At 41.0% G+C, this 25,106-nt stretch overlaps 1 protein-coding gene across 2 annotated transcripts in view; it reads left to right on the top strand.

Moving 5' to 3' along the window:
• The window catches only part of LOC125431848 (amine oxidase [flavin-containing] A-like), a 39,404-nt gene that overhangs the window by 6,097 nt on the left and 8,201 nt on the right, over positions 1 to 25,106 (top strand). For both annotated transcript variants that reach the window (XR_007244344.1, XM_048495019.1), the window contains exons 2-8: positions 5,968 to 6,062; positions 8,757 to 8,894; positions 10,615 to 10,719; positions 12,006 to 12,097; positions 14,601 to 14,742; positions 16,469 to 16,618; positions 23,756 to 23,915. Coding sequence is in view for 1 of the 2 variants with exons in the window: in XM_048495019.1 (XP_048350976.1) it covers positions 5,968 to 6,062; positions 8,757 to 8,894; positions 10,615 to 10,719; positions 12,006 to 12,097; positions 14,601 to 14,742; positions 16,469 to 16,618; positions 23,756 to 23,915 (882 nt within the window). In the remaining variant the exon portion in view is untranslated. The remainder of the gene's footprint in view (positions 1 to 5,967; positions 6,063 to 8,756; positions 8,895 to 10,614; positions 10,720 to 12,005; positions 12,098 to 14,600; positions 14,743 to 16,468; positions 16,619 to 23,755; positions 23,916 to 25,106) is intronic.

The following is a 25,106-nucleotide window of genomic DNA, read 5'->3' as shown; positions in this document are numbered from 1 at the left end:
ATTTTAATTTTTCTGGAATTTAAAATGCGTCAAAATAGTATAGCTGTGTCTTGTGAATTCTACTATGGCAGAAATTTTGTCATGTACACTTTGTTGTTTTGAAAAAAGTACATATTGGTTTTTGGACAGACCAGATGCAGGGTTTTACTTTTACAGAAAATGCAGTGAATTTTTTTTATTATTTATTAAATTTATAAACCATCTGTATGCAAGATCTTGAGGCAGTTAAAAACTCCCCCATTAAAACACTACAACATACAAAAGTGAAAATCCTAACCCTACCCCCCTCCTCCATCCCACAACCAGCAGCATCACCCAGTGGGCATTCAGAGAGACTAACCAAATGCCTAGGTGAAGAGCAAAGTCTTCACCAGGTGCCTACATTTATAAAGGGTAGGCATCTGGTGAACCTCTGAGAGGAGATTGTTCCAAAGCCTGGGAACAATCACAGAGAAAGCCCTTCCAGGCACCCTCAACCACATATCTCAGCAGAGGTGGTACCAAGGATGTAGGTAAGGCGGGGGGTTCTCGGGTTCAAGCCCCCCCATTACATGTCCGGAGCTCTGCCCCCCCCCGTAGTTTTTTTGTATTTTTAGTGTTTTTTTGTTTTTGGCCTGCAGGGGGCACAGTTTTTAGGTTAGGAGCACCAACATTTCAGGGATGTTTTGGGAGACTTTCCTGATGATACTGCCCAGGTTTGGTGAGGTTTGGTTCAGGGGGTCCAAAGCTATGGACTCCCAAAGGGAGTCCCCATTGGACTCCCAAAGCTATGGACTCCCAAAGCTATGGACTCCCAAAGGGAAACCCCATTGTTTCCAATGGAAGCTAATAGAAGATGGGGCTACACCTTTGAGGGTCCATAACTTTGGACCCCCTGAACCAAACTTCACCAAACTTCACCAAACCCCACCTACCTCACAAGGTGTCTGTTGTGGGGAGAGGAAGGGATAGAAAGTTTGTAAGGGATAGATAGAGTTTGTAAGCCACCTTCAGTCTCCTTACAGGAGAGAAAGGTAGGGTATAAATCCAAATTCTTCTTCTTCTTCTAAAATAACTTTCAGAAGCAAGATGCACATCTATATATATAAAAAGCTAACAGTGTTTTTGTTGATGACAGTATACCTCAGTAACTGCTGGGCCAATTCTTCTGAAAATTCCCAGCCACTATAGTCAGCCAGGCGAGAGTGTTTTTAGATGTTCACATAACTGAAATTTCACACCTGACCCAGGTAAAACGCCTTTTTCCTGGCGCTCCCTGGTGAAGGACATGCAGCTGCCTGTGAGTAACTGTCACCCTTAGAATGTTCACTCAGATGGCCAGATATGAGCAGTGAAAACAGTACATAGGCAGTAACTTGAGTGGAAGTGAAACACATACACACACATACACAGGAAGGAGAGGGAGGGGTGGCATGCAAGGGAAGAGAAGGAGGGAGGGAAGAGAGGGGCGACATGCAAGGAACAGGAGGGAGGGGCCAGGCACCCTAGATTCCCTGAATACTGCGGTTACAGTTAAGAAAACCAGGCACGCATTACTCAGGAGTAAGCTCGGTACAGCAACCATGACATACTTTGAATGGCTGTGTCGCGCCCCTCAGAGGGTTTCCTCAGAAGCGACACCCATTGCCACCAACCAAACTTACTCCCAGGTAAAGGATCATTACCAGCCAGCCTAGATGTGTGGGAGGGTTGCCTTTCCATACTTCAATGACATCGCACAGTATCAGGCTGCATGTTTGCATGAGCATGTACTGCTGGCCTCTGCAATTGATTTGCTGCTACTGTTCCTTTCCCATTTCACCACAATAAGCCACAGCAACGTGTGGCCGGGCCCTATTAGTTTTAAATAATCTTTTACTTTTAATAATTTCCTATGATCTGTTGCTCCATCTTGGTCTGATACTTCAATTGATATACCAGTGATGACATATACATTCTCAGTCCCTATACTGATATCATAATTGCAAAATATAAGAAGGTACTTGCAACATAAACTAGATTTTCTATCTTCATTTATTTTAATAATGTTGTTGATGCTGTTTCAATTGTTTTCTCAGATGGAATTAAATTCCAGCCATCACTTTAGAAGAAACATTGAATAATTAAACTGATCTGGGCATTCTCATGATATAATTTTAACTGTGGTAACTACTAAACCTTTTCCTTGCATGCTTTTTTTGTAGTATAATAGTGCCTCCCTACATTAAAAATAAATTTATCATGTTTTGTCTTTGAGTAGCTTTCAGGGACAGCCAGAGGGGTGTTATAAAGGGGATAGTAATTTAAGCTTCACCAACATTTGTCTACCCTTGTTGATCAAGGCTTGAAATGATTGATAGAGTATGTTACAGATACTGTACTTAAGCAGACAGGAAACTCATGTGAGGGTGTAAGTCCCTGAAAAGATCTTTGTGGAATTTGTTTTCAAAAGCTTATGTTAAAGTCTGTGTTCACCTACTTTTTTCCATCCGTCTGCGGAATACTTACCGCTAACTTGCTGGTGAGCGTGTGAAAGCTGCCTGTCATAAATATTTATGTGTGGCACAATTTCTGGGTTATGCAGAGTATGCTTATGTCTTCATGCTTAGTTTACTACTGGAAATTATGGGCCTAAGGATAGACATTTTGAGAATGAAAGTTTTTGGTTGTTGTTGCTGCTAACATTTCATTAGAAGATAGCAGGGTAATGGAAAAGTTTATCCCTAAGGGTGTGGACCGAGTGTTATCTGGTTTACAGCAGCAATTTCATTATTTTTTTTGGCACGGAGATTCCTGTTGTGCTAATGAGAACTGCATATAAGATGACCAATGCCAGATTTCATTTCTCAGTTGTGTGTAGAAATAATTAAATTTACCATCAATGAAGCAGCAAAAGTGTGTTGTTATGGTGGAGCATTAATGTAATGAAGGTTTATGGATAGTTAGCTCTTTATATGGTTTAAGAGAGTGAGAAAGGAAGAATATAAGCTCCAGTTATGGAAAACTGCAAAGATAAGTCTATTAACAGATGTTTTAGTACTTATTATTCAAGGTCCGATAGCCAGCATATTGCTGTAATAATCTGATGATGACTCTTAATCATCATCTCATGAAATTAGCCATTGTTTATTTTGCTCATTTTTGTCTTCCTTCTTTGTAAATTGTATGAAAGTAATAAACAGATCATTACTGTCTTTGCCAGTAAAGCTGCTTCTGGAAGGTTGATTTTATTCTTAAATAGCATGTAAAGATGGCTTGATGTTCTGAGAGCTGTTATGTGATAGTTTCTCACACAAATATCTCTTTTACATTTAACACAGAGTGTAATAAGACGTGTTGATTGATGAACACATTTAAGAAACTTCTTCTACACATTTTAACTGTTAACAAAGCAATCACAACTTGTTCATGCACAAAAACTAGGGTTCCTATTTGCCCACTTATGGTGGGAGACTTCCAGACGATTGCAGTTCTTGCTTGCCTGTGCTCAGCTGATTGACTTGCAAAAACTGAGGTCAAAGGAAGAACAATTGTCCCTGGGAGATAAAATAAAAAATAGTAAGACCTTGTCTGTTTACAGGAAGTTATTACTATAGAGTTCCTGATGTTACCTAAAGCTACCTGGAAGTGACAAGGGTAGCCCTATGAATTTCTAGAAACACTATGGTTATCTTACTGTGGGACAGGAAATTAGGCCTGAAAATTTTATTTGATGTTAAAATTATATAATGGATCTATATAACCAATATGACCAAAGATTCAAGAAGGTTTTCTCTCTAGGGCCAAGTGCTTAGCAGTTAGAAGCTGGCAAAATCTCATCACTAAAGAATGTAGTACAGCATGGTTCAGAGGTTAGAAGTCAAAGGAGACATGAAACTTATAGGAATAGTGAAATTGTGTTTTTCTATATTTTAATGAACATTGAAATGATAGTGAGATATATGAAAAGTATGCATAGATGTAGTCTAGTAGAATCACATATTTTAGATATTGTTATAATCATTTTTAACCTTTTAAATGAATAAGCTGTTTGTGAAATCTTTTTTACACTGGAGGTGTCTCTCTTGGCCTACCCATCTCTGAGGATGGGTAGGAATTCAGGTGTCTGTCTTGATAAAAGACAGACACCTTTAGCTCACTCTGAAGGGAGGGGCACCATGCTGTCTTTGTTCAGAAAGACAGAAGAGTCATTTTGAAATTAGCTTACCTCGTAAGGGCTGGATCTTGGAGAAATATGGTAATAATAGATATGTATGTAAGAGGAGAAATTTGAATTGTGATGTATGTATTCTTTGTATCTATAAAAGATGAAGGTCTTTGTTGAGCTGGGTGTAACCCTGTCTTAGAGAGACCATCCTGCACTCTACACAGTAAAATAATTTTTCTCTCTTAAAGCCTGAGTCTTTGTTGTTTTTCTTCATCATCAGTCATTTCTTCATCAGTCTTTCCAAACTTACCTGAGCAGGGCTAGGTAGAGGTTCCAGTCCCATATTACCATAGAGTTTCTGGTGATTGCTAGTGCTATCCCTATCATTTCTGGCTAATTCTATAAATCACCATGAATATTGTGATCAGATCTTACAATTCATATTGGGGTCCTCATTTTTCTTATTTTCTCTCAGGACTGTGCTCTCCTCCACACAATTCTCCTTCTGATTGCTATGCGATGCAGTATACTTGATGCCATTTTAACAAACTTAGGACTAAATATGTTAGCTGCTTGTACAGCGTTTGTAGACATTTTACTTCTGTTTTTTATAGCTGCTCAGCACCTGTCCGCTTACTTAGCAGATCTGTCAGTCGATTTGTATTTTTTAGCTGGTCATGATGTTGTTGTCTCTGTAATCTTATTGGACTGTAGCACAAATTGTATACATTATTGTGCATTTGTGTTGTGAGCATGATGACTATGAGAACTTTTACAAGAAGTAGGTCAGTGCTGGTGCTGCATGCGGCAATTGCAGTTTATTGTCTAAGAACCCTGAAAAATTGATTGGCAATGCTGTTTTCTATTGCAGCACCTCTGGAGCATATTCTGAGTTGCTATGGAAACTCTTAGGCTGTTCATGTGGCTGTAACTTATTTATCCTAATGTAACCAGAAGCAAACTTCAAGGCCAGTGGCTTTCAAACAGATTATGTATTTGAGAGGAATGTCTGCTGTCATGCTGACAAACAGGGCCTGGTTGCTTGGCTAGTGGAAGTGCTGAAATACACTGTTCTTAAGTTTTCATATATGCTGCTTTTGGGACAATGATCAGGTGGGAAGGGTGGCATCAAAATGTTTTAAATAAAAAATTGGAGTAAAGATAGGGCCAAAGTGTTGGCATAAACTATGTCAGTGTAATATAATTGGTTTCGTCCTAGAAGGGACCAGGGTCAAATTCAACCTGTGTAGAAGGTGGCAAAACAATTCATCTCTGAATACTGGTCTTTGGGTGAGAAACTGTCAAATTTTTCTTTTGTTTTGTTACTTCTTCTCATACTTGTCTGGAACTACAACCAAGTAGTTTGATCATGTTAGGTACAGAACCTTATCCCCTTGTGCCAAGGATTCCTTGAATTACTTCATCTTAGGTCAATGCTTCATGGAGTGAGGTCAATGTCTCACTAATAAAATGTAGATTTACTATCAAAAAGGGAGGTAATGAAGTATATGTTCCAGGTTAAAAGTTTATGTTTAACTTTGTGTGACAATGCCTAATGTTTATACAAGAATATTGTTGGGACAAAAATGTCTTCCCGTGATATGAGCGATGCCACTTCCTGTTCTATGTTAGGAATGGCTACCAGAGTTAGGCTGGAAGATGGAAGTATGTAAAGAACAATGTTCTAAATGTAGATATGAACATAAGCTACAACTTCATCCAAAGTGGGGGCTAATTCACCGATGGGAGTAGTGCAGGATTGTGCCGGTGAATTTGCCTTCCTGAGGGTACTAATGTTAAAACAAATAATTTTTAAATAACTTGTTTCAACTTTGTTTTAGGTATGTCAGCAGCCAAGTTGTTATCTGAATCTGGACTTAGTGTTGTGGTTTTAGAAGCTCGTGATAGAGTTGGAGGTCGAACATTCACAGTAAGAGTAAGTAACAATTTATTTTGTTTAAAACAAAATATATAACACAAAGAATATTATCAAATAACTGTGTTGTATTGATTGACAGAGACCTGGATGTTTTCATTCAGTACTGGATAAACAAACTACATTTTTCTAAGTATATCGTTTTAACATAAATCGTTTTTATATACGTCATTTCCTTGAACTTGTCAATCAAAATAAGTGTAGATAGATTTCCAAAGATGCGTGCTTTTACAGCTGTTACTAGACTAGCAACCAGTTCAGTAGAAGTCAAGAGAACACTATAACATTAAATAACCCAATAATAAGAGAATTTTAGGATGGAGATTATTTAAGAAAATTATATGCCACCTCTCCACAACTGGTCAGGGAGGCTCACAAATAAAACAGTAAAACCAAACAAGAAAATGACAATCAGTCAATAAAAACCAGTTACTATAATAAAATATCAACAAAACAAGTCAATGAAATAAAAAAAATAAAAACAGTTCCATATAAACAAAACAGGGCATAAAAGCACAAAAAACAAAGGATTCTAAAACAGTCCTCGGAGTAGACCATTTATTTATTTATTTATTTATTGTATTTGTATACCGCCCTCCCCGAAGGCTCAGGGCGGTTTCCAACAAAATAAAAAGTTAAAACATCATATATATAAATTAATTAAAATACATAAAATATTAGACTAAAGATGGCTTCAGCTATTCTATTCCCCCTTTTATGAACCCACGGGAGGCCAGATGTTTGCTTTTTGTTGCAGTTGATATCATCCCGGCTGGCCAAATGCCTGGCGGAACAAGTCCGTTTTACAGGCCCTGCGGAAACTTTGTAAATCCCGCAGGGCCCTGATCTCACCTGGAAGCCTGTTCCACCAGGTAGGGGCCAGAGCCGTAAAAGCCCTGGCCCTTGTAGAGGCCAGCCGGATCGCCTTGGGGCCAGGGATCACTAGTAGGTCCGCCTCCGATGAACGGAGGGGCCTAGAAGGGCGATATAGGGAGAGACGGTCTCTTAGATATGCAGGGCCAAGGCCGCGAATGGCTTTAAAGGTCAAAACCAAAACTTTAAACATGACCCGGTACTCAATCGGCAGCCAGTGCAGTTGGTATAGGACCAGAGTAATCCGGTCCCTTGCTGTTGCTCCGGAAAGGAGTCTGGCTGCCGCATTCTGTACAAGTTTCAGTTTCCGGATCATGGCCAAAGGTAAGCCCGCGTAGAGCGAGTTACAGTAGTCTAATCTAGAGGTGACCGTGGCATGGATCACAGTGGCCAGATCAGAATGGGAGAGATACGGGGCCAGTTGCCGTGCCTGCCGCAGATGGTAAAAAGCTGCCTGGGCTGTCTGGGTGACCTGGACCACCAATGATAAAGATGGATCCCAGGCTCTTGGCGGACAAAGTTAATTTTAACGTCTCGCCAAGAAGGGTAGGCAGGCCAAAGGCCACCGGACACTCCCCCCGGCCCAGCCACAGAACCTCCGTCTTAGTGGGATTCAACTTCAGCCAACTTGCACTCAACCAACCAGCCACAGCATCAAGACAACGCTGGAGAGCATCAGGGGCCGAGGTCGGGCTGCCCTCCATTGTGAACAAGAGCTGGGTGTCATGAAAATACTGTAAAAAAAGATCATGAAAATACTGTAAAAAAAACTTCTTAGTTAAAAGGACTATAATTCCCTTTCAAGTCTTTGAGAACATCTATAATGTGTATGTAAAAGGGCAGTGGTACTGAACATTTCCTCAAAATCTGAATAAGGTCAGCATCTGGCATTCAGCAATGCAACATTCAACATTAGTTGATCCTTGATTTTTTGGTAAAAACTAGTAACTGTGAAACATGAACATATAACATTTATCTTGTTCTCCCCTGGAGGGTGAAAATATTTAGTTTCTGTTGCTTGCTATAAGCATGATCCAAAGAATGATTGCTTGGAAATGTGCAAATAAAAACAAAGTTTGTTATTTTGCTTTTATTTCAGATGTGACTGAGTGAGATCCATGCTTTTGTGCACTTCTGCTCTTCAAAACTGTAAATGAAGCACAGTTGCTGCCAGTTGCTAATGGAGCAGGGATGTATACTGAGAGTCAGTCTGCTCACCATGTCCCAGCTAGAAAACAGGTTATTGTAGAAACTCTTGCAGATCACTGAATTATCAAAAAGTTTGTTGCTGCTGTGTTACTAGTTACATACAGCAATACCTTTCCCAGTCTTGCAGCAAGCAGTTGCATAGTTCAGTGGACAGAATGTTGGGCATGAAGATGAAGACAAAAACTCAGTTACAAGTGTCTTCAAAACTAGCTGGCTATCTTTGAGCAAGTCACTATCCTTTGACAACTTTTACCCGACAAGATGGTTCAATATGAAATGACTTGGTTCAAAATGAAATGACCTCAGGGATAGGGCGGTATAAAAATCTAAATAATAAAAGAATAAAAAATAAAGATGGTTTAATATGAAATCATAATATCTCAGATCTATAAATTTCCTTTTTCCGCCGTTGCATTGTGGTTAACTAAGACCTGACTTGCAAATATTATTAGCCATCGGATATGAAGCAAAGCTGTGGAAGCTGATGAGGCATTAGTATAAACGACTCTTCCTTTGTGGTGATTTGGTCACATTTGACTGAATTATTGTGACTTTCTTGTGCGGATCCCTCTGCCACCTTTTAATATTTATGCAATGTTTACCTTTTGACAGAATGAGCATGTGAGCTACGTTGATGTTGGTGGAGCCTATGTAGGACCTACTCAGAATGGAATTCTGCGACTGGCTAAAGAACTTGGCATAGAAACATACAAAGTGGATATAGTTAAGAGAAGTATCCTGCATGTAAATGTAAGAATTTGATCCACTATATCTACCTTTTAGGAAGTTCTACATTGGGAAAGCATTTTGTGGATGACTTGCTGTGTAAAAAGCATATATTTCAAGTAGGGTTTTTTGCATATGGAAAGCTTAATATACATTCTTATTTATATTATCCGTGTTCTAGTAATGAATTTACATAACATTTACTTAAGGAAGCCTACATAGCACATAGGCCTTGAGACAAAATAATACAATGATAATTGAAATATATGACAAAAAAGAACTTTCAGATTTTAGGAAAAAGTAAATATTGAATTGATAATATGAAATATTGAATTGAAATTAAAATATACACATAATCACTGCATATTTAACTAGGCACTGAATTAATGACAAAAGCGCAAATTTTTAGTGCAGCTGAGATATATTTAGCAACTGCTGGAAATATGTGATTTCAATTTCTACACAGAAGATTAAGTAGGTGGTAGTCCTCCAAACAGCTGGGGAAAGTTATAAGAAGGAAAGTAATCAGAGAAGTTTTTAAATCACCATAGAATTTTTCATGCAAATAAAATCTCGTTAGGATTCTACCTTGAGACTGCACCTTGAGGTACCTTGGGACTGCAAAAACAAATCTTTTGAACATGTGTGTTAGAAAATCTTCCTGACAGATCAGCAATGGGTAATGCATTTAAATAGGCCAGGAAGAAGAGCTGGTGATAAGAGGGAACTATAAGCAGGTATAGATACTAATTGCAGACAAATGGTCTTGAAGGAGTAAACCCAGATCAAATTTGTTTGGCATCAGATAGAAGATGACACCAGTCTAATTGTTCCAGCTGGTTTTTTTAAAATCAAAGTGCAAGCTCTATCAAAAGCCAATTATACACTGGTGCTCTGCCCAATGTTGAAGGAAAATTCTTTTCAAGGCAGAGCTTTCCCTCCTCTCATAGTCACTGCACAGCAGATCCCATAACCTACGCTGTCTGTGAGAGCGGGCAATGAGCGACCTTTTCCCCCTGCTTGGCAGGAAGGATGAAAGAAATGAAAGAAAGATGAAAAAAAAGAATATGAGAGCAAGTGTGATGTGGTGGTTAGAGTGTGAGAACAGAATCTGCAAGACCCAGGTTTGAATCCCAATTCTGTTATGGAAGCTTGATGGTGACTTTGGACCAGTCACAAACTCCTAACCTAACCCACCTCATAGGATAGTTATGAGAAAAAATTGGAAGGGAGAAAAATGCAAGCTGCTTTGCATCCCCCTTAGGAGTATTAATGCAACAAATAAATAAAATTTAGCTTCCCTGTCTTCTTGTGTGTTCTTTGGTTTATTCTTTTCTTTGATAAGCACTTTGCCTAGTTTCCCGGAGTCCATACACCTTGCTATTGTCGCCTCAAGAGTCGGTGGCTTCAGTTCAGCAGCCAGCAATCAACTGTAGAATTCTCATTTAAAAACCTTATTGAAATAGTTTGTCAAGGTGTTTTTTAGATACGGGTCTTATTTAAGTTTTATGGTCTTATTGTTCAAGACCTTGGTCTAAAAACAGGGGCTTGGAAGAGTAAGTAGCTATTTATCATTATGTATTTTCTCGATCAACAGATACTATTAGAACAGGTACTGTAGTGCCGGGGTATGTGTGTGAATTTTTTTTAATCTAAGAAGTGTGGGTTGTTTTTTGTTTTTGTTCTTATGAAGAATACTTGAGGAAACACAAGTGCATGCATGTTTTATATTTGTCTGTTTTAGGGAAAATCCTATCCATTTTTGGGTGCCTTTCCTTCAGTGTGGAATCCTTTTGTGTATCTGGATTTTAACAACTTTTGGAGAACCATGGATGAAATGGGGAAAGAGGTATGCTAGGAGTCATGAACTTAAGAATATGTTCATTCTCTTATGAAGGAAGTTATGTAGCTGGGCAACCCATCAAATATTCACAAGTGTTTTTTTAAAAGCTCGCATGATAAAATATTGAATCTTTGTTGAAGCAGCTATAAGGACTAAACAAGGAGCAGAAAGTACAACATCATAAATAACTGAAATCTCCTAGTGTAATATATATGGTGCTATTAAATTGTCAGGTAATTCCACCGTTTTATGTGGACTTTGTGAAAATCATTCTTGACCTACATTTTTCTTAGTTGTAGGCACATAGTACTGTGTAATAATGAAATACAATTAGTTAAATTTCTGCACAGTCAGCTTTGTCACCCATCCATCATTTGAAGCAGCCCCTAATCTAAGTCACATGTCATACACAATCAGTGGTGTAGTGCCCACAGGGCGGGGGGTGCGACGGCTTGGGTGGAGCAGTGACGAAGGTGTGGCCGGGCCGTCAAGGGGGCTTTGCAGGGCGGGGGCAGGTGACGCTGCAGCAGGGGTGCAGGGCACAGGGTGCACGCCCCGGGCGCAGTTTCCCCTCGCCCTGTTTCTGTACACCATAGATGTCATTCAGATAGTCATAGGCAAAATGTTGTGCCATCTCTATAACACCCTAGTATCTCAAACAATATGCTGGTCTGAGCACTTCTTATTGATCATGAAACTGGACTTCTGGCTTGTCAGAGCTTCAGTTGTTTATCAGGCATGTGTTTGTCAATCTTTGTGCTTGGTCAGCTGTCAATAGTGCTTTCTGAGGCTTCCAATGATGAGTTTGAGTTCATCTGGTGGGAGGGTCTTCTGTTGTCAGGATCCATCTGGACAAGTTTTAGGAACACTGCTTCCCTGAATGAAAGTTTTCTTTCATTATTAAGAGGTGCCTTTGCAGTGTTTACAGCTACTTGCATTTTAATATTCCTCAAGGAATGCTCAACAGTCACCTATTGTTGTATGGTTGCAGTCTCAGTTGATGTCACAATTTCTGACAGCAAACTACACAGGGTTAGGGTCTGAAATCCATTTTGTTCAAAGATGGAGGCTATAACTGAGCCAATTCATAGCCAAAAATGTACTTGATTAATAGTTTGCATTGCTATGTTTGTGTGTGTGTGCTTTGTATGTATGCATGCTAAATCACCACAATTCAGGTGTGAAAAAAATGGAGAATGGTGAAAAGACTGGCATGCAATGGGTTGGCAATCACCTACCATCTGGATATGCAGAACTGAGTGAACGGCCACATATTTTTTCTTTTTCTTTAGATTCCTGTTGAAGCACCCTGGGATGCCCCACATGCAGAAGAATGGGACAAAATGTCCATGAAACAACTAATTGACAAAATTTGCTGGACAAAGTAGATCTATTTAGTTTGAAATTCTATTTTAATGTATTTGCTTTCTTAGCTTGCTGCATGGTGCTTTAAAGATCTCCTCGTGATTCCTCTTCCCTCAAGTGGGAGCAGCCAGTGACATGTACATCCTGGGCTGGGCACAATGTTGCATTTCCATCACATTGTGCTGTAATGGAAACAATTTTTCATCAGCTTTCCCCTTTCCAGAAATGCTGCTGCTGGAGGTTAGGGGACTTTGTAGAACATGTGGCATAGGATAGGTTGCAGTGAAGGGGGGGATGGCAGGAATTGCCCTGTCTCTTTCTCCTGCAAATGATGTGAAGTTGTACAAATGGAGATTTCATTAATAGAAGTAGGATGGTGATTCTGGCCAGGTCCCCAACTCTCAGCACTGGCTTTGGGGGACACAGGAGTTGTGGAAAGGAGGAGGATGTAATGGGAAATGTTTCTGTTCAGTTGTGATTCTGACATAAGTTTGTATCCAGCTTCAAGTTCACAGACTCAAAGAAATTCTAAATACTTAGAAAGAGAAAGCAAAGAGCCACAACAATCACAGAAATTAAAAATAGGCAAAAAAGTCAATGGTGCAAATGGGGAAGACTGTTTTGTTGTTCAGTTAAACGATTTTCTAAGCATTATATATACAAGATGGTAAAGTCTGCTTTCATCATCTCTTAGCTGAAGCATATTGGTTTGTGTCCTGTGCGGTTCTTGAACAGAACAGAGCTTATGGAGTGGGACTTCCCACTTCCTCTTATAATCCACTGCAGTGCCCTCCATTGTTCTTAGAACAAGGGACCATCATTAGCAACACAGAGAACAAAGTGGGGATCTTCAGTGGGTGGAGTGAATCATCAGAAATAATCCCTCTATGACTGGAAATACCTTTCTCTGTTCAGGATCAGATAATGGGAAGCAAGTAATTGCATGAAAGCTGTTTTTTAAAAATATAAAATAACAAGCACAGGGCAAGTATATGCATCTCTTGAGATCAGACATTACCAATATTATGGTGGAATGCATATATTTGGAATGTCAATCAAATAGAGAGTAAATGTACTTTCCGTTTCGTGCTGAAACACATCTCTGCCCAGCAACTACCAGCCTGTGAACACTTGTTTCTAAATAGTTCTGAATGTATAATCTTTTAAGTAAACTTCCATGAGTATAGAGAGCCAAACAGAAATATTTGCATCTAGCAGAGAAGTATATACAAGCTTGAACTCTATAGTGCAAAAAGGTGTGTGGGCATCATGATTGGTGAGTAAAAGACTCTCGTTGCAAACCAGTACACTGGAGTCAGAGTAGACTGTACTGGGGTTAATAAACCATTGAGCTGATTCAGTATAAAGCAGTTAATTCATAAATAAAAGTTACATTTAGTTTGCACTCTGTTGAAAAAAAACCTAAACCCACTGCTGGAAAAGCCTCCATAGGGCTTAATGTACTTATGCCACCCAAAAGGCATCCTGGAGTTCCAGCTTTCGGCACTTCAGAATTGAGGGGTGGCCAGCCACCAATGCCTTTGCCCCCTCCACCGACATGGGAGCCTCTTGCACCAGTGGAGGAGGCAAACATGTCAGTGCATCCCTTTGCTGCCTCTGAAGATGATTCCTCCCCCCAGCCCGGATTGTGGCGGATTGTGCATTCCTCAACAGAGGCCCTTTCCGCCCAGGCCATTAACCGCTATATAACAATGGGATATAACTCAATGTGGGCAGGAACTTTGCACAGTTCCCACTCCTGTATCACGTCTGTCCCAGCTTTTCTGCCCCAACCCGGCGTAAACGACAATCGCTTTATCAGCAATTCTTTCTAAAAAGGCCAGGTTGGAGCCGGCGTCAAGCAAAGAGCCCCGGTGGGAGGCGCGTTACTCGGGCCCACTTTATTTTTTTGCCCTCCCCGTCTCTCTCCTGCATGGCCATGCAGGAGAGCACAGATGTCAGATACATCTGTGTAGCTGCAGGGGTCATCCGTGGCCAGCTGCGTTGCTACAGAACCAGGAGAGGCAAGTAGGGTAACAGCCAATGTGCCTCCATGCGAAGGCGCATCTGCCAGCCGCGTTGGCTCCGGGGCCAGCCTCCTGGAGCTGTGCGAATGGCCCCAAGGCTGCACCGGGATCATGTATCCTGGTTTGCACCCGCATTTCATACCTTGTGCAGAAAGGGCCCAAGTTACACTTTCTAAATCCAGTTTAGTCAGTAGACTTACAAAGGAATACTCTTTTTAAGACTGCACTATTAGCAACATCCGGGCATCTCACAGAAGCATTAAAACCTGAATAGGTCAATGGTATTGAAAATTAGTGGATGATGTGGCAAGTGTCCTTTTTCCTATTGCACATTCAAATGAAATTTTTTAATTAAGAGAAAATATTCTTTATGCTCTTCCAGTTTTTATTCTCATAAGTAAATAAATGAAAATACTGTAAAGTGCAGCAAAGTGAATCAGTGTCCCCCAAACTGAGTTGTCTGCCTTACAAACTGAGTTGTCTGATTACATGCAGAGTTACCAGAGATTTTGCTCTTCTCTTTGTGAACGTCAATGTCACTTCTGAACCACATGAGGTCTCTGCTCTCTGGTTCCTGTGGTACATCAAGCAGTGTGGAGGAACAACGAGAATCTTCTCTGTAAGCAACGGTGGGCAGGTACATGAAGTTAATACATGCTACTTTCCTTGTTAGAGTTTATAAGGAGCTGATTTGTCATTTTACTTCATTGATTCATGAAGAATTTTAATCACAGTGAAGGTACAATATGCAAAAAGCCAGTGTGGTTTTTCAGTCCAAACAGAATACTGAGTGGTTGTTGTGGGTTTTCCGGGCTGCATGGCAGTGGTCTGGTGGATTTTGTTCCTAACGTTTCGCCTGCATCTGTGGCTGGCATCTTCAGAGGTGTATCACAGAGGGAAGTCTGTTACACACTGTGTACTGAGTGTTTTGTATCTCTTCTTTAAGCTCCTTTTGAAATGAGAGTGATTGTACCTTTCATCCACCATATTGTCTTGAGCAGTTTTTCCTGTGTGGTAATAATGGCCTGATTTGGTTTCCATGGTTACTAGGAGTTATTCTGTTTTTAATAGTTCTTCAAGCACCTCAAGCTAAATATGCATGTAAGTGAAGTACTATTTACTGGATGACAGAATCACAGGGATCTTTGGGGAGATTCTTCAATCAGTGTAGAATTTAAAAAGTAATATTTTAGAGAATATGAAAGCTATGAGAAGAAACCTTTAGAGAGCACTACAGAACCTATTTAAAGATATTCATACTTCATATCTTGGAAGTGTTATACTTCTGCTTTTCTCTTCATTTGTATCAGTTGTGATTTCCCATGACACCAGATGGTCACACTGTAAGTTTTAAGAAGTGTCTTTTCAAATCATTTTGTAGTTCTCGTATTACAATTTCTCGTATTACAATTTCTTCAGCTCTCATCAAATTGAGCTTCTCAAAGATGAGATGTCATTGGAAAGTGCAGGATAGTGACTGGGTAATGTCTACCAATGGGATGCAAGTGTACAAGTGTTCAGCTTGGGATAGTATTTATGCTCCAGTTAAAAATTAAGTGTGAGCTTGGAGTAGTCTCTCTTACATTGCAAACAGGCATTTTAACCCCCATCACATTTTGCTCACGAAAAGATGCAAGCGTTTCAATTTCATTTAACTATTGTACAGTTTTGTAAACATGCATCACCTTTCCAGTTAATATACTTTGAGCAGAGGAAGCTGCATGCAGTGGTGAAGAATAGGAAGGGATTGTGTGCTAGTACTTGAAATCATGTTCATGATGCTCCTTTTGAAGAAGGATCTGAAGAAGGATTTGGGCATATTTACCTCACCAAACTGATGGTCTGTACTATCAGCTCCTTGACCATACTAATTATGTGTTAGGTAGGTGAGTCATTTGAATTCCATCTCCATTCCTTACAGGTTATCAGTGCTGTCAAAGCTGGTATCACCATATATCTGTTTGACAGTGAAATATTTGCATACTAGCTCCTTTGCAACTTACGTTTCCACATGATGATTTTAGGATTCTGCCAGCTGACTGACTTTGAGCAAGCATGTTTTAACTTTTAATTGAAGCTCCTAAAAGGCAAGAGCATCCAGAGCTTTATGAAGTTCATACAGAACAGCTCCTTGAACTGAATTGGCTTTTTGTTATGTGGGTGGTTAAAGTTTGCTTTGCTTCACAGTCCAGATTTTCAAGACACCTTTCCTTCAAGATGTTGGCCTCTGTGTAGAGTGTTGTTACAACCTCTCCCTGAATTTCCTTCTTCTCTTAACCTATCTAATTCTGGCTCTTGTGGAGTAATATTTATCTCTGGTGATAACAGTATTTTTCCATCTTCATTATTGTTATTGTTCTTAGGAGAGGAAGTTTGTTGGGGGTTCTGGACAAATTACAGAAAAGATAATGGAACAACTCAAAGGCAAAGTTAAGCTGGAGAGACCTGTAGTCCGCATCGATCAGTCAGGTGATAATGTCATTGTGGAGACATTAAACCATGAGATATATGAGGTAATCTAATAAGAATAAAAAATAGTATGCATTTAATAGGAGTATGTCTGCTTTAGCTTTTAGCTGGATGAAATCAGTCCCACTCTTGAATATTGCTGTGTTGTTCACACCACTCAGGAACCCTCGGAAATCTATTTTATTGATGTATTTATGACAACTTCCCCTCACAGGATACTGTAATCAGTTTCTGATATTTGCCTGCCTGCTCTGTGCCTTTCTCCTTTTTACAGTTGCATCACTAGACCTCTGTGGTGTTCACTGTTTTCATCTTGAAGAGATGTAGATACTGTCGTAACCAACTGTGCCAAATGAATGTATCAAGGAAATGTATTCCATGATATGTAAATGTACATAGGAAGGCTGCACTCCTAGCCACATCTAATAGTATTTCTGTGCTTGTACGCTTCTTCTACAGCTGTAGCCGTTCTTTTGTTCCCCTTATGTTTTTTAATGCTAAAGTTGCCTCGAAATTGCTCTATGGAGTCCCAATTTGGATTCAAGCTGCTAATTACTCCTTGAACGCTCTTCAGTTCAATTTTTTTCCATAAGATAACAGGACTTCCAAATTGTGTGCCTTTTGCAGCCCTTGCCTAAAGCTAGGTCAAAGCTCTTTGGAATCAATCACTTGGCTGAGGGCCTTTAGATTCTGGCTGCAGATTCACTACCTCTTGGATTGCAATTCCTTGGTCTGTCACTTGCTCTGTGATATTCAAGCCAATCCCTGGTTTTCCATAATCAAAAAGAAAATGGTTTCTAAAGGACTTCCAGTGGATTCACTCTGATCCTTGCCCTACTTAGAAGCTTATAAAAAAAACTAAATGGCTGATTATTGGATAGAGAGTTTTCCACTTTAGTCACAGCAGCCAAGAATACTTGCTCTGCCCTGTATTTTTCAATTCCATTTGAACAGGGCCATATGGCTCACTACTTGTACTGCTTAATAAACCCTGCTCAAAGGAGATCTATATTGCTCGCCATTTTTAATGTTACGCCCTCCACCTTGTTACATGGTAGATTTAACTATCAAGAAAAGGCAAATGAATTGTGCCTGTGTAATGCTAGCTTAGTTGAATCTTCGGCCCATCAATTATTGTCTTGTTCTAGATTCAAGGAAATCATATCCAAGTATGTGAGTCTTGCTCCTTTATTTTAACTGATCTCCCTGACTTATTTAGATTACTTTACTTGCTGGATAATCCAGATCCTTCCTTTTGTGTGATGGTGGCAGATTTCTTTTTGGAAACTATCAAAAGCCAGCAGTAACTCTTTACTTAACATTTTATTTTCAGCTTTGTATATTTATGGTTTTATCAGTTTTTCTCTTGCTATATTTTTCTTTACTGTTTATTATCCCAATAAAGGCTTGATTGATTGATATGTAAATGTGTCAGAAGGCTAAAACAAACTTCAAGGGTCCACTTCCCTGTAACAATCTGTCAAAGACCCAGCCTAGCCTTCAGGGTGGTAGCTACACCAAGCAGTGGGCTCTGTCCAGAACTCCAGACAAACCTATATTTTTAATGTTTTATTTAAAGAAAGCTTGTAAAACAAAGGTTTAAAAACCTAACAGTGAACATAAAATCAACAGTGCAATTCAGATACACAATAAAACAACAAAACTAAAGTCTGCATACCAGAAAGAAATACTTGCAGGTAGAAAGGTACTAGATATCTTCAGTATATGTGCAAAGTTCCAATACAGTATTTAGGCAGAATAGAAGCAAATCTTAGGCATAGGAAAAGTGAAGAAGATGATGATTAACATTGATGTAACCTAATTTATGGTTTAAGCTGGCCTACCCAATAATTGCCAATTAACCAACAAGGTTAAACCTTGGCCAGAACAAAGAGCACATTTCTCCCTCTTTCCCTCTAAACCGAAATTTATCCAATTACCTTCTATCTGTTACTGCTGGGTGAAATACCGAGGGTGATGTCATGTTTGCTAATGAGATAATGGTCTTGCAGTAAAGCACACACATCTTTAACTACTGACACCTGTTTTTGGAACTCTTGCAAACTCCATGAGAGAGAAGACTTGTATGTTAGGCCTTCCAGCAAGCAAAATGAATTCTCCCTTGACACAATCTAAGGGTCATACCACAGGAGCTACTAGGAGAGCCATACTTGGATTCCCTACACTATCAGTCTTTATGGGTTCTGAATTTGATCAGTTTTGGAAACCACAATTTTTCCACTACGGGATGTTATCCAGTCTAGGGGAGCAGTTTGCAATGGAAAATATTTCTAGTGGATCAGAGCCAACATCTGTCGTCTTAGAACCATGGCCCTGATGAGATAATGCCCCCCCCCCTAATTTGTGCACATCTACTAGAATTTGGGATCCCAATTCTCCTACCTTCTCATTAGCTGCATATTAATTTGCAGTCTCATCCAAACCTGGAGGCCACAGGCCACAGCACCAATGCAGCATGATGCTGCTGCCTACAAAAGGGCTTTTCAGTGGTGCAGGGCCCAGGGAAAAGCCCTGAACTTCCCCATCACTATAGGACTGCATGGGCATATGCCACCAAAAGGCAGGCTCAAGTCTGAGGGCTGGTGCGCCATGCTAGTGGCCCTCAATCCAGTAGGGAGCTGACTAAAGTTAGCTCCACACCTGGGAACGGCCCACCCCCTCCCACACTGATATCTGAGTGGGACCTCAGCACAGTCCCACTGCAGCCCGAACTTCCAGGTTTTGTGGCAGCAGAGCTGTGAAGAGGCTGGCCACCGGCATGTCTGATCCTCCACCAGAAGAGGGAAATGCGCCAGTGCAAGGGCACGCTGCTCCCACTAGCCCTTTTCATTCTGCCCTTTGGATGGGGCTGTTAGAACATAAGAACATAAGAACAAGCCAGCTGGATAAGACCAGAGTCCATCTAGTCCAGCTCTCTGCTACTCGCAGTGGCCCACCAGGTGCCTTTGGGAGTTCACATGTAGGATGTGAAAGCAATGGCCTTCTGCAGCTGTTGCTCCCGAGCACCTGGACTGTTAAGGCATTTGCAATCTCAGATCAAAGAGGATCAAGATTGGTAGCCATAAATTGACTTCTCCTCCATAAATCTGTCCAAGCCCCTTTTAAAGCTATCCAGGTTAGTGGCCATCACCACCTCCTGTGGCAGCATATTCCAAACACCAATCGCACGTTGCTTGAAGAAGTGTTTCCTTTTATTAGTTCTAATTCTTCCCCCCAGCATTTTCAATGAATGCCCCCTGGTTCTAGTATTGTGAGAAAGAGAGAAAAATTTCTCTCTGTCTACATTTTCTACCCCATGCATAATTTTATAGACTTCAATCATATCCCCCCTCAGCCGCCTCCTCTCCAAACTAAAGAGTCCCAAACGCTGCAGCCTTTCCTCATAAGGAAGGTGCTCCAGTCCCTCAATCATCCTCGTTGCCCTTCTCTGCACTTTTTCTATCTCTTCAATATCCTTTTTGAGATGTGGTGACCAGAACTGAACACAGTACTCCAAGTGTGGTCGCACCACGGCTTTATATAAGGGCGTAACAATCTTTGCAGTTTTATTATCAATTCCTTTCCTGATTATCCCCAGCATAGAGTTTGCCTTTTTCACAGCTGCCATACATTGAGTTGACATTCCCATGGAACTATCAATTAAGATGCCCAAATCCCTTTCCTGGTCTGTGACTGATAGCACTGACCCCTGTAGCGTGTATGTGAAGTTTGGATTTTTTGCCCCTATGTGCATCACTTTACATTTTGCTACATTGAACTGCATTTGCCATTTCTTAGCCCACTCACCTAATTTATCAAGGTCCGCTTGGAGCTCCTCGCAATCCTTTGTGGTTCTCACCACCCTACATAATTTGGTATCATCTGCAAATTTGGCCACCACGCTACCCACCCCTACTTCCAGGTCATTTATGAATAGGTTAAAGAGCACTGGTCCCAATACGGATCCTTGGGGGACACCACTCCCCACATCTCTCCATTGTGAGAATTTCCCATTTACACCCACTCTTTGCTTCCTGTTTCTCAACCAGTTTTAATCCATAGGAGGACTTCCCCTCTTATTCCTTCATTGCTGAGTTTTCTCAATAGTCTCTGGTGAGGAACTTTGTCAAAAGCCTTTTGGAAATCCAAGTAGACAATGTCCACTGGTTCCCTCTTATCCACATGCCTATTTACATCCTCAAAGAACTCTAGTGATTTATTAAGACAGGATTTGCCTCTGCAAAAGCCATGCTGACTCTTTCTCAGCAGGTTTTGCTTTTGTACATGTTTTATAATTTTATCTTTAATGACAGATTCTACTAATTTACCAGGAACAGATGTCAAACTGACTGGCCTGTAATTTCCCCCCCCCTAGATCCTTTCTTAAAGATTGGTGACATTGGCCATCTTCTCCAGTCTTCAGGGATGGAGCCTGATTTCAAGGATAAGTTGCATATTAAAGTGAGAAGATCAGCAATTTCATGCTTGAGCTCTTTAAGAACTCTTGGGTGAATGCAATCTGGGCCAGGGGATTTGGTAGCATTTAGTTTATCAATGGCTGCCAGAACTTCTTCCTTGTCTACCACTATCTTCGTTAGTTTTCCGGATTCGCCTCCTAAGAAGCTTGGTTCAGGTGCAGGAATTTTCCTCACCTCCTCTTGGGTGAAGACAGATGCAAAGAATTCATTCAGCTTTTCTGCAATCTCCCTGTCATCTTTTAGCACACCCTTTGTTCCTTTGTCATCTAACGGGCCTACCGCTTCCCTTGCTGGCTTCCTGCTTTTGATGTACTTGAAGAACTGTTTGTTGCTGGTTTTGATGTTCACAGCCATGCGTTCCTCATAATCCTTTTTTGCCTCCCTTACAGCTAACGTGCTTCTCTTTTGCCACCATTTGTGTTCTCTCTGGTATTCTTTATCAGTTAAGTTGGACTTCCATTTTCTAAAAGACATCTTTTTTTCCCTAATAATTTCCTCAACGTCCCTTGTTAACCATGGTGGCTTTCTTTTGGACTAGGCGCTGCCTTTCCTAACCTGTGGAACACATTCCAGTTGAGCTTTTAAGACTGTGTTTTTAAATAACCTCCAAGCATCTTGGACATTTTTGACTCTCTTGATTTTCCCTTTCAGCTTCCTGCGCACTATCCCCCTCATCTTTGAGAAATTTCCCTTTCTGAAGGCGAATGTAACTACATTAGTAGTTGTCACTTGTTCGCATGCAGAGATACTGAATCTGACAGCATTGTGGTCGCTGTTCCCTATTGGCTCAACAACACTGACTTCCCGCACCAGGTCCTGGGTCCCACATAGAATTAGATCTAGGATCACATCTCCCCTGGCTGGTTCTACAACCATCTGCTCTAAGCCACAGTCATTTAGCATATCCAGGAATGTTCTCTCCTTACTATGACCTGAACATGCATTTTTCCAGTTTATATGGGGATAGTTAAAATCGCCCATTACCACGACATTTTTGCTTTTGTTGGCCTCTCTAATTTCTTTTTCCATCTCAGAATCCTCTTGTGCGCTTTGGTCAGGGGGACGATAATATATTCCTAATGTTAAACTATGCTTCACCCCTGGTATTGATATCCACAGTGCTTCTGTAGAGGAATCAGCTCCCCCTGCATTGTCTATTTTATGTGACACTATGCTCTCTTTGATGTAGAGGGCCACCCCACTATCGCCCTGTCCTATCCTTCCTGTAGAGCCTGTAACCTGGGATAACAGCATCCCACTGGTTCTCCTCATTCCACCATGTCTCTGTGATGCCCACTATATCAATGTCCTCCTTCAAAACTCTGTACTCCAGCTCCCCTATTTTAGGTCGAATGCTTCTACTATTAGCATAGAGACACTTGTATACTCTTTCTCTGTCCCTAACCTGGGATTTATGTGTTTTGCTCTCTAGCCTTTTGTAGACACTATCACTTATCACATTGCTATGTTCCTCACTTGTATGTGGTTGATTTAGAAAAGCCTCCTTCTCTGTCTGCATCCCCATGGACTCTGTATTCCGAACCGAAGTCACCTCAGCTCCTGTCGGCTTTCCCCCAGGAATCAGTTTAAAAGCTGTTCTGCCACCTTTTTAATGTTGAGCGCCAGCAGCCTGGTTCCTCTTTGGTTAAGATGAAGCCCGTCCCTTTTGTACAGGCCTGCCTTATCCCAAAAGGTTCCCCAGTTCCTGACAAATCTGAAACCCTCTGCCTTGCACCACCTTCTCATCCACGCATTGAGACCCTGTATCTCCGCTTGCCTAGCTCGCCCTGCGCGTGGAACAGGTAGCATTTCAGAGAATGCCACCTTGGGGGTCCTGGATTTTAACCTTTTTCCTAGCAGCCTAAATTTAGCTTCCAGAACCTCCTGGCTACATTTCCCAATGTCATTGGTACCAATGTGGACCACAACTGCTGACTCCACCCCAGCACTGTCTAACAGCCTATCTAGGCGTGGCGTGACATCCATAACCTTTCTGCACCAGGCAGGCAGAGTCACCATCGCGGTCATCACGCCTCTCCACAAACCCAACTCTCTATATTCCTGATGATCGAATCACCCACTACAAGGAGCCCCCCACCTCCCTGAGGGGGGTATCCTCAGTCGCGAGAGGATAGCTGATCACCAGTTAAAGGAAGGGATCCCCATCTAAGGGAGCATCTCCCCCACCTCAGACTGGCACCCTCTGTCACCCAGACTCTCATTCTCCATGACATCTGAAGAGATGTCACCTTGGGAGTGGGACCCGGCTGCTAGGTCCCTGAAAGCCTTGTTTGTTGCCCTCTCTGCCTCTCTCAGCTTCTCCAGGTCTGCCACCTTGGCTTCAAGAGAACGGACACGTTCCTTGAGTGCCAGGAGCTCATTGCAGCGAGGGCACACCCACGACTTCTGGCCTAGTGGCAGATAGTCATACATGTGACACTCAGTGCAAAACACTGGCAAGCCCCCATCCCCCTGCTGGCTTCCTGCCTTCATATCTGCTTTTGTTTAGATATTTAGATATTAAACTTTTAGTCAGTGCCCCTTGGAGCTATCTGTACCTACTATCCCTCAAGAAATGTCCTTATTAATTAATTAATTTATTTATTTTAAAAAAGAAAAAAGAAAGAAATTGTGCGCGCCGCTAGGCGCGCGCCGCTGGTTCCAGAAAACTGTTGATTACTTTTCTTCTGTTACATTTTACAGGCCAGTTATGTGATAAGTGCCATACCACCAAGTTTAACCCTTAAAATTCATTACAAGCCAGCATTGCCAACAAAAAGAAACCAGCTAATCCAGCGGCTTCCAATGGGCTCTGTTATTAAGTGCATGATGTACTACAAAGAAGCTTTCTGGAAGAAGATGAGTAAGTGTGGATCAGCGTCAGAACAATTAAAAGTGTGTGGGGTCTGAGGGCCAAACCAGGTTACATGGAGTTCAATAAAAATTTCTTCTGACAGTTGGGTTTTTTGTTTGTTTTTTTACTGAAAAGCATGAACTGGGCACTGCAACCAGGGAGGGAGGAGAGGACGTTTAAAATGTCCACCAATTAATGAACTTTCACAAAATTGTCCCCCATTTCAAGTCTGCCTTGCATATGAAGGATGGAGATTTCTGCTCTTCATTGCAGCTATCAGGGGTTCGTTTTGCAAAAGAAAAGAAGCCACAGGAAAAGTTGCATAGAATTCAGTGTAATGTACAGCTTAGTCTTTAGTACGATCCTAATTTGAAGTTGTGAATTCATATAGCCTCTTTGAATCACTGGAATATATAATAAAAGTTATTCAGGTATATAAAACATGTTGGGCAATTATCCTGTTAAGTATTTGCCATGTTTTTCTGAGGTAGAACAGGTATACTACTTATCATGATTGTGTAACTGAAGGGCTGAAGGTGAGATTCCACGCTGCGTATCTGCCGTAGCTACATGACGTCTGCCCATCAGGCTTAGTCAGCTTCCAAATCTTTGACCATAAAAACAGAGGTCAGATTGGGAGACTATCAAATGTCTGAAAAGCTCCAGTAGACGGTTGGTGGGGTATGTTGGGCTTAATAATCCCAAATTGTGGAGACCTAGTCTGAGCTGCATGTCTGTCTTTTTGTGAACATGCTCACTCCCCAGTGACTGTACATTTTGTGTTCAGACACTAACCATAGATGTACAGTCTGCCATTTCAGTTGTTATAATGATTAACCCTCACTGTATATAAAATAGATGCTATTACATGACAGTTTAAAACAGCAAAAATGTTTACTTAGAAGCAACTCCAAATTAAAAATTATGTTCTTTAAAATTTAGAGAAATGTTCTGGTGGGAGGATGTATGTGGCATGAAAAGATGCTTATGCATGCTAGGCAACCCCTAGCATATGTGCCACCATTAGCATACCAGATCATTTTGCTTGGCACCCAGGTCCAAATCTCCCCCAAGCAACCAAAGCAACTGGCAACAATGCTAGAGCTTACAGTGATGGAAGAGGTATGCTGAATGCCTGTTATCGATTCCCAGACCTGCACAGCCACCATCCAACTCCAGGATGAAATGCTGAGATGCTGG

This window comes from Sphaerodactylus townsendi, linkage group LG04, assembly GCF_021028975.2.
Source record: "Sphaerodactylus townsendi isolate TG3544 linkage group LG04, MPM_Stown_v2.3, whole genome shotgun sequence".
NCBI classification, from domain to species: domain Eukaryota; kingdom Metazoa; phylum Chordata; class Lepidosauria; order Squamata; family Sphaerodactylidae; genus Sphaerodactylus; species Sphaerodactylus townsendi.
This window is presented reverse-complemented; position numbering and strand designations above follow the sequence as displayed.